The sequence below is a fragment of the Branchiostoma floridae genome, chromosome 19 (genome assembly GCF_000003815.2).
Source record: "Branchiostoma floridae strain S238N-H82 chromosome 19, Bfl_VNyyK, whole genome shotgun sequence".
In the NCBI taxonomy this organism is placed as follows: Eukaryota; Metazoa; Chordata; class Leptocardii; order Amphioxiformes; family Branchiostomatidae; genus Branchiostoma; species Branchiostoma floridae.
The window spans coordinates 3770905-3781718 of record NC_049997.1 but is presented as its reverse complement, the minus strand read 5'-3'; the positions used below and the strand labels follow the sequence as shown (position 1 = coordinate 3781718).

At 40.9% G+C, this 10814-nt stretch overlaps 1 protein-coding gene across 1 annotated transcript; it reads left to right on the top strand.

Annotated features, from left to right (window-relative positions):
- Positions 1-590: 590 nt before the first annotated feature.
- LOC118407078 (neuralized-like protein 4) lies at positions 591-5352 on the top strand. Its single transcript, XM_035807497.1, has 8 exons — positions 591-594; positions 1486-1631; positions 2030-2323; positions 2634-2694; positions 2804-2942; positions 3482-3606; positions 4029-4176; positions 4623-5352. Exons 1-8 carry the CDS (start codon positions 591-593, stop codon positions 4843-4845), a joined length of 1140 nt encoding a protein of 379 aa, XP_035663390.1. The 3' UTR covers positions 4846-5352.
- The last annotated feature ends 5462 nt before the right edge of the window (positions 5353-10814 follow it).

Here is a 10814-nt window from a genome sequence, read left to right as displayed (position 1 = left end):
AGAGAACTTTTTGTCCTGTGGGTGAGAGAGAATTTCTGCGTTGTGTGTCGGAATAATATGATTGTCGAGGAAATGTATATATATTATATAACAGAATGCCATTGTTAGAAAGGTTTATCATTTCAAGCTGAAGAAAATGACACTGTTCATTGCCCTTTGGAAGTTAAAAAAGCTCAAGAAAGATATTCTTCTACTACTCCGAAGGAATTTATTTTTCTACTACTACGCTCTCATATCGACGAAAAAATCGCTCACTCCTCCAGCCGGGTTGGCAGGGAAAGCGTTTCGAAGTGAAAGAATTTTTTGTTCTGTGTGTGAGAGTGAATTCTAGTGTTGTGTGTCAGAATAATAGATGTCTGCTGTATCAAAGAATATGATGTCTTTGGGAAAGAATATTTTGAGTTTGTGTTTGAGAGTTGATATGTGCGTATATTTGAGACAAAAAAATGCACATTTGTTTACGCGCCATATTCTGGTGTCTGTACAATGTGAAGAATGCAATCAACCCCCAAAACTTTAAAGTCGTCGTACTTATACATCCGAACAAGGATCTTTTAATCAGTTTTTTTTTCATTTTAAGCTCTCTTATCATGGGTGAGTGACTTGGATGTGTATGTGAAAAAATTCAGCCTCAGTTTTGGGGTGATATTTGTTTTGACAGATATTATGTGTGACTGCAAGAACGATCTGAAAGCGTATCTAAGAAAGATATCGAGCGTGCAAGTTTGAGTCTTTGAAGGACAACTTATATGACATATGTGCGTACATTCTATGACTCCAGAGACATTGGGACAGTGAGACAGTGTCTCAATTTGGGAAAAAGCAAATCATATAAGCTATATAACAGATCAAAAGTCAAAGTCATGCTGGCCATTGTATCTTGAATGCTGAAATAGAAATGGATTTGAATAGCGGCCACTGTATTCACTTAAATAATATGATGCTTTGAAGTGACGTATTTGAATTAGCAAGTCTCTTATCATCATAAACTAATGCATTGATACAACGATGGCATAACGTTATATTGTTTTGTCTGCATATACAGTTCCGTGAGCATAAACATAAGCGCTGAGTAAGAATAAGAGGCGGAAACACCAAAATCGTTGTTGTGTCAGGAATGTTATAGCCTCTATATTGAAGAGCAGAGTACATGTTGAACTGAGAAACCGTGTGTACATGCTTGCATTTATAACATTTGTGAAGAATTGTATAGGACGACACAGGGTAAAAAGTCACCTTTTAAAAATCTGTCTATGTGTGGGACCTTTTTCAACTCTTGTGTGAGAGAGAAAAATCTGTCAATGTGTGCGACCTTTTTCAACTGTTGTGTGAGAGAGAAAAATCTGTCAATGTGTGCGAATTTTTTCCACTGATGTGTGAGAGAGAAAAATCTGTCTGTGTGTGAGACCTTTTTTCAACTCTTCTGTGTGAGAGAAAAATCGTTCTATGTATATGTTTAATTTTGCGACACTTGGCCCTCAATAGCCAGACACGTCAGGACTGTCATCTTCAAGAAGTGGCTGGAACCCAAAGAGGACGGCATCATGACTGCCCGGATGGAGGCCGTGCTTGAGGAGTCTGTGGAAGACCGCATCTGTCACACCATATTTAAGGACAAGTACGAGCTACAGGTGAGAATTTAGGTGTGTCTTGTTTTGCAAAGTGCGACAGCAACGATGATAATCTCATTTACAGGTACACATAATAAGGAATGTAAACTGGACAGCAAAGAAAATTCGGCAGATTTTTCTCTGCAAATCTACACATTGTAATTTGGTTGCGTTTTTATGAGGTGTATGTCTCTGGACCATTGATTAGGCCGGCACGGTATCGAAAGGTCACGGGTTCGATCCCTGGCTGCACTGGACACCAGAGATTGTTTCTTTCATGAATGACACTCATTTCCGCGTCCAAGACATATGTGGATAACAATCTACTGACCCAACAGCTATCTTTACCATCAAAATCTTAGGAGAAGACACATGGTAGACCTGTGATAATACTTAACTTTGCAACATTTCTTCAACAGGAAGGCACACCAACCCCTCCAGTCGTCATGCTGGAAAATGAAACATTCTGCGCACTTTTCAACGGAAACATCCGCCCTGATGTGGAGATGGTGAACAACCAATATGGAAAGGACTTCAAGTTCTACTGCGACAGGACCAATAGGCTGGAGTTCATGCTAAAGCTAGTGGACAAGGGTAAAGGTGCCCTCTCAAAGGTACACATCTTCCCGGGGGCGAGAGTGTTGTATCATCCGTGTGAACGCGGCGAAAAACCTGCAACGCCCCTTGCGATGGCCGAAATAACAGCACCCACTGTGAGTATTGGTTACCTTTTGTAAATATTCTATCACCGTCTTAGAGAATTAGGGACAACGACAATCAGCATTGCTGTCTTAGGTTTCTTCTGTATTGCTTTGTTGCAATTCCAATACAACAAGAAGATTCTATCTTCAAATTTACACGCAGGCGACTTTTTGACGATTGGATCGGTATGGAAGTTTCTGTCATTTCTAGGTTTGTCTTCTGGAATTTGGTCTTATAAGGTTTCGTGGTACTAATATTAATGCTGTTGTGAATGTACCGAGCAAAACTTGAATCTTGTTCTGCTCCTCTTATCTTTAATAGGGTAACATCTGTGATTACTGGTTGGCGTGTAGGAGGTTCAAAGATTCATTGAACATAGAAGGTAGGCATTTTTCTTCCAAAGAGTGCTGAGAATTTTTAACTTCAAAATTGCTGTTGTTTGTCTCATAATTTATTAGTGTATATGAATATGAAATGTCCTCATGTTACAGCCAGCTATTTCAACCCTGATGAAGACAAATGCTTCTGCGAGAAATGTCACAAAGACCGGGGAGACAGGGGTTCGTATCTCAGGGGCGACCCGAAGAAAAGGTACGCGCTTCCTGTCGGCTGGTGCAGGTTTGGTCTCAGGTGAGAAGGAAAGGATTTTTTTTATAATCCTGCTTCGCTTGTTCAATGGTTGCCTGTTAAAAAAAAAGTACATGACCTAGCACAAGCCGCATTTAGAATTTTGTTGTTGTTGGCATCCTTTTGTCTCGAGAGATGATGGAGTAGACACTCACTGTCACTTGCCGACGACAACCTGTTTGCCTGGCCTGCACAGACGTTTTGAAACTTCATGAGAATTTTATGCATATAGAGTATCATTCAAAGATTTATCAGAGTCAATACCTACTGTTTTCTCCTAGGCAAGAATTAGGCAGCCTAGATACCGGACCCCTGATCTTGATAATATACATCGTGTTTATCAGGATCTAAAGGGGGAGGGTGCTAATGTAGAATTTTCTTAGAGACAGGTTGACCCTGGAGCTAAGGTAGTAGTCTGTAGAGGCCCTGGAAACAATCTGGCATTGATTTTAAGAATGATATGGTAAACACATTATATGCATTAAACATTTCTTTGTGGACTAGTTCAGTTACACAAATGCGGTGTGTACTTTATTCAACAGGGTACCAGCAACCTTTGGGGACAGTGAGTTAAACGTGTTCTCTAACTGGCACCGCGCGTACCATGGGACAAAGCACGAGACGGTGAAGAAGATTCTACAAGGAAGCTCGATACTTCTCATTCCAGGTAGGCATGAATGTACAGATTCATTATTGACTATCAGAAACATATTGATTAATCATAACAGTCACACATTCAAACACTCATTTATTCACACACACGTGCGCGCACGCACACAAGTTTGGTTATACACCTTTAACTAAACTTACAGAGGTCAAAATGTCGACAGTCCAATCATTTGCTATTTATAGACTGTATGGCATCAACTATGCAAATTAGGAACAACACACACACACACACACACACACACACACACACACAAACACAAACACACACACACAAATTCATTCACTCACATACACGCAAACACACACACACACAGAGTCACAATCACAATCACAGAGGGGGGGGGGAAGAGTAACCTAAAACAAAACTCTGGACGTTTGTCGTTGATTCTGTAACATGTTTATCTTTTCCATCGTGAACAGGAGACGTAGCAATGGGTGGCTATGAGTTACCAATCAGGAAGGGCCACCTGAATCCTAAGAATCAGCCGGACTGGTTAGACACCATACAAGTGTTCGTGTCACCAAGCATCGTGTACGCTGGGCACGATCTCTACGCTACTACCAAAAAGTGGGTGATAATGCATTCGCTGCCTTAAGTCTTGAGAATATGTTTACTTACTGTCTCGCCAAAAAGCAATTACTCAATTTGCAAGAAACTGCATATGATTTTGGAAAACTGTCAGATGCCACGGTTCTAGACAGCCATCCGGTGTCTTTGTAGTAGCTTATTACCTGGATGTATATTCATCAACGTATTTACTAATGTCTGTTAGATTCCACATATCCATGCCACCTATTAAGGTACCAAGTTTGCAAGTTAAAAAGCAATAAATTGCAGTTTGAAGTTGAAAAGGAAGTACATGTCCACGTCTATACCATACAGATCTAAAAGTACAAGGGGTTCAATTCTTTCTCACCGAAATAGTAGTAGTATTTATTTTTTCAACAGTGTCATATTTGTCAATAGCATCGTATTACCCAAACGTTTGCGCTTATAACTGCATCTTTCCTTAGGTTCCACGACGTCACCCATAGCAGAAAGGTCTACAAAGCTCGTGTAGCCTTCCAGTTGTGTATTCGGCCGGGTAGCTACAAGGTTGGACCGGAAACTGTGGGTGCTAAAAAGAGGAAAGAAACCATCGACCCTCTCTTCAAAAATGAAGAGCTGGAGTGGTCCACTAGGGAAAGGGGAGGGCACGCACTCTATGGACTGCTTGTTAAGTTAGAGGATTCTTGAAGCCATGTCATGAGCGTTTAGCTTTTCATTCTAATGGTATATACATGTTTATAATATGACTAGATTCATAGCCTGCTCAGAACACTTGGATATGTGATAGAGTGATTATGCAACACGTTGGTCTTTACTATATTGCGTAGAAGGTAAGAGTTAGAAACTTTTTTTTATACTTATGGAGTTTGCATCATCTGCAATGGTGTCTCGTGTCTGCATTTATCTCCTTCTTCTTCTCATCCCCATTGCATTTGTATAGCAATCGATATTCAGACAACTGTTGTGCCTGCGACGTCTTCATACAAAACGTTATCAACTGTATACGTGTCAATTGCAATAGCATATTAGGGTACAAGCCTGGGTGCTTTCTGTCTTCATTTGATAGTGTAAATATTTTGCAGCCATTGCTGTATTCTTTAAAAAAGTGCCTTCATCACTACCATGTAAAACCAATAATAACATCATTTCAAGTGAAAACAGCTAAATAGAGCAATTATCTCTTTTCTCACAAGCAAGTATGATCCAAGGTATCAACTGTGTTATGTACTGCTTTGATGGTGTTGTATTTGTAAAGAACTAGTTCACATAGAAAATGTCAATAGTCTTTGTATTGTTACAAAGTAAATATTTTCTTGCGAAGGTAGACTGTCAATGGTATTTATGTGCTGGTCACATTGCCCTTTTGCCATTGTGATTGGCACATTGCCCATCGACTATCAGCGTGCCTCGGTTACGGACGGTAGCTATCGGGCGAGTGACAGGTGTGCCACCTGGGCGATGTTTGTTTCTCTGGCACGTAGCTGCCATTCAACATACACTTCAAACGCCTTTGTTAATAACTATGTCAATGCCTGTCAGCTTTAAGTCGGGTCCGTCACATTGTGGGTATTAATAGATAAACACAACGTCGCCCCTGAAAACCAACTACCGGGGGCAGCGAGGGGGCAAATCACATGAGGATCACTCCGATTAGTGTGTAGCTATGCGTTTGGCCTTACGCGTAGATTTTTTGTACTCGAGCATAGTCCTTGATCATGGGGTGCAGGGAGAGCAGGACTTTAGTTAAGGACATCCGACCTACCGTCACAGGTAAGGTTATGCTTTTAAAAGAATAAACGATATAGATGTATACTTCGTATCATATCTTTATGGCTACACAAATACTCGACCGGACGCTACGGGGTTCCTCACACCTTAGAACTACTAATCTTTCTCCATGTGGGTCCAGCTCTAGCTCTAGAGAACCTATTCACATTGTCTTTAGATACTCATATACGTTCTATATAAAAAGAGCTATCAATGCAGGTTTCAAGTCTTACTCACAGCAAAAATGTATGGACGCGACATACAAGTCTACGTCGTTTTCAAAAATCAATTCAGGGTTGGTAAAAAGTAAAGCTTGTTAGCCCATTTCGATATAGACACTTTGAGTATACCAAAACTGTTAATCTAGCTGAAGAGCATCTAATACAGAAGAATACCATAATTCAATCCAATTATCTTTTTGTGCCTCCGCAAGAATTGAATGAACAGGGAACTGCATCGCCGGTAGATGAAGACTGTCCACCACATCATCATGAGCTACAACTGTCTTCTAGAAGACAACCGCCTCATTCTCCATCCCAGGACCTTCTAATTCTACTGCCGGGACAACCAGAAAATCAACCAGGCGTATCAATACAGCAGCACATCCCTACACTTTCAGGTAAAGACACGTTCCGTAACGAGAATACAAACTGTTTTGTTAAAAGCATCTCATTTCATATTTAATGCGGAATCATGCAGACGTTTAAAAAAAAGGTTACACATTTGTTTTCTCATGAAATGTTTTCTGTTATTAGTGTCTCTCATGCGGAGTCACAAATAGGGCAGAAACACGCATAAGCTGTATTTAGACCCTCCATACAGCCTAAATGTAAATGTACCATAAAAACAAAGGAAAGGTATTCTAAGGAATGGAGTTCTCACGCTGAGCTGGTTTATGAAGTTTGCGGAATTAGCAAACACCAGTTGACGCAATGGCGCCGCTCTGACCTAAGGTCATATACACACTGATAAATACCTTTGTGTGTCACCGGGACGTACGCTCAGGTATTTCTTCATAAATATTTATAGGGTTTCCCTCGATGTAAGTTACCCTCAGCAGTGCATATGAGTCCCAAGAAAACAGTGATAGATTTCTTTAGATTTAGTACTTGTACATTTATGTCCTTTTTCATGGTATCCGTGATACACGCTTCTGTAACATGCTGTTATCAATTTAGTAGATGAGCAGACATTTAATCATGTAAACAAGATATCGCTTTGATCTTTGTTTTAATGGCTGATTGGCACCCGAGTCAATACCTTGAATGAATCATTGACAGAGGCCATCTAAAATTTGCACTCTTGATATGTCAGTTACAGCGCTCGTCAACAAGAGTTCGGAGACCTCATATCTCAATTTAGTCCGCAAGTTCTACTGTAATACCAAGGTCACGTACCAGTGGGCCGAAAATCGACCCTGGCCTTCGCCTTTCCATTCCCTATCGACTTACCAAATATGATGGCAATCCATGTATCTCCCTCCCCCTCTCTCTCTCCCCTCTCCCTCCCCCCTCTCTTCTCTCTCTCTCTCTCTCTCTCTCTCTATATATATATATATATATATATATATATATACACACACACGACGGATGAGCGTCTCTGATACCTCGTCCTGACAAATGTGTATCAAGTCCAGTCCTAGCTTTCCTCGCCGGCGTCGCCGCTCTCTTCTTCTTCAAGTTAGTAGTCCGGCTAGTTTTGAATGCTCTAACCGCCGCATGACACTTGTTTCTCCATGAACTTCATTCTGAATGTGGATAAAATCTCTTGCAAAACCATTTTATGCCTCCAATCTTGTCGCCTTTAGATCATGCCTACCCCATGAAGGAATCTCATCAGAAGCCGCAACAACTGTCTCTCCAAGAGTCACAAACGTCTTACAAGGAGCCACAACTGTCTCACAATGAGCCACAACCGTCTCCCAAGGAGCCACAACCGTCTCCCAAGGAGCCACAACCGTCTCCCAAGGAGCCACAACCGTCTCCCAAGGAGACACAACCGTCTCCTAAGGAGACACAACCGTCTCCCAAGGAGACACAACCGTCTCCCAGGGAGACACAACCGTCTCCCAAGGAGCCACAGCCGTCTCCCAAGGAGCCACAACCGACTCCCAAGGAGACACAACCGTCTCCCAGGGAGACACAACCGTTTCCCAAGGAGACACAACCGTCTTCTGAGGAGCCATATTCTACTGAGAAGTCTCACCTTCCACCCCGGAATGATAATACGAGACAAGGAGACAGTCATCCAGGCGTGTCTATAGAGCAGCACAACCCTTTACTTTCAGGTATAGACACTTAACCTAGCATGTGCCATGGGTTACAGCATCATTGTATGTTTAATGATGAATATTGTGAATATTGATTTTAGACGCATATTTTCTGCCATCAAATATTCTAATCATTTGGTGCTTAATGACTTAATACACCTTTAATCGAGAATCATACATAAGGTAGTAATCACACATGCCGATATTAGCCCGTTGATAGCGTTGTCAAGTCGTCAGACAGGAAAAACTATAATGTTCAAAGCTAAATGTTGTAATATTATACGCTCTACGTTCCAATGTCAAGATATGCATTCAAAGTATGGCTCTTCACAGAGCATGATTCCACAGATATCAAAATGTAAAAGCTGCTCTAAATTTATGTGTTTTTTCACACTGAGCTTGTTTATAAAGTCGTAGATCTGGGCGCTATTTGCAAATGTCAGGTGACTCAATGGCGCCGCTCTGACCTAAGGTCATATAAACACTGATTAACACCTTTGTTGTCAGTGACTGGGACGTACATGTTAACATTTGACATATATATGTAGTCTCCTTGTCGATATGAGTAATGCATATCATATGGGTCCCAAGTGACTCAAATATGCATTGCCAAAGGCATTGTCACCATCATTGTCTTTTTCCACAGAAAAGCAGACATTACAAAGTGGCAAGGTCGAGGCCATCGGCGTCAATGACGAAACAAATGACGATACTGACAGGTTCGTGAGTTTCATAATGATTTTATTGAACGAAATTCCTGATGATTTTTACAACTTTAAAAAGACACACAATCCTCTAAGCCCCCCCCCCCCCATAATCCTTCCATATCTCAAAGCAAATCTACCGCTGGCAAGACAGTCTGAGGCTAATGGTACTATTAGAAAATGAATCAGGGACACAATATCAGACAAAAAGTTCTTTGACAAAAATGATCTTAATTAAAAAGACACCCTGTAAACTGCAGCAGCTTCCTTTGTTTATGGTATGTTTGTTTCTCATAGGACGTACAAGGACCATCTAGAGGATGGCTACAGTGCCCTGCAAGCAGGAGACCTGGACAAAGCTGAAGAAAGCTTTGCAGCTGCACTTAAAACCGTTCATGTAAGAGGTGAGTGCTGTAATGTATTGCTATAAAATAAATATTGCTATAAAATAAAAATAATTTGCCCTCCCCCAAACAAACAAAAACAACAACAAAATTTGGCTTTAATACCATGACGCAGCAACTAAAATATATATTCTTTCACTCTTTATCTGCAAGGCAGAAAATGAACCATTTCAAAGACGTACATTCTTGAAATGTGCATGGATAAAATATATATGTATATATATACCTAATACCATGTCAACTGGCTTTCATATACATACAGTGATGCAGTAACCTGAAATATGTATTATGGGACTGCATACGAAAAGCAATGAAAAACTCTAATCCAATAATTCTGATAAAAAGACAGATCCGAATCCATAGATCCCTCATCCTAAATGTCAGATCATTTGATCCTCTTATGAGAAAAGTAAGAAATTATGAATTGCTGCAATCATAGTCCAACAAGGAGTCATTGAACACATCGCATAGCTATTACTGTACCAGATTTCAAGTCAGTTGGTTTTCATATCATGAAACAGTGGCATACAAAATACATTTGGGCTGAAAATGTCAATGCATTCACATGCAGGTAAGGAAAAATATGATTCTTCCAACCTGCTTTATACGTATACAGATTCAAACAAAAGTCAAAGCAGCAAAGAGGCAGAGCCCCTTCACAAGTTGAGCGATGTCTACTTGAAGAGAGGAATGCAGTCAAAAGAAGGGAAGGATTTCACCAAGGCTGCAGCACTCTGTAATGCAGCACTAGTAAGGTTAAGGGGGGAAGACACATACCAAACGATCCAAGAAACTTACAAATCATTTCTTAAGCACATACTGAATATTGATCAAGCAGTAGACACAGATAATGTAGAGAAACACAAATCCATGCTGAAGGAATATCGGGACTATGTAGAAAAAGAGATCAAACGAGTTGAATTGCAGGTGGATCCGTATAGCCTTGATGATGACGATCCAAATCTAAGACAAGTGGAGAAGAAGAGAGCGGAAGCAATCAAAGCATTGTTTCAGACAATTGTTCATCAACGAAGAACGTTCATATCTAGTCTTGTAGATGAATGTATTGAGGTAATGGGTCCCTCTCCCTGTAAGTACGCCATGATAGGCTTGGGTTCACAAGCTACAGGGTTAGTAACACCATACTCTGATCTGGAGTTTGCCATTTTGGTGGAGAAGGAAACAGAAGACAATGTTAAGTATTTCCGAAATCTCACCCACTTTCTGCATCTCAAAGTCATCAATCTGGGAGAAACCATTCTGCCGGCCATGGGGATTAGTTCGCTTAACAATTTCGACTCTGACGACCCCACCGACAACTGGTTCCATGACTCTGTAACGCCGCATGGGTTTGCGTTCGATGGAAGCATGCCGCATGCATGCAAGACTCCACTGGGGAGAGGTGAAACATGCGAACTTATCCGTACACCAACCAACATGACCAAAATTCTGCAAGACGACCTATCCTTATATCTAAAGAAAGGGTTACCATCTTGTCAGTGTATTAGGAAA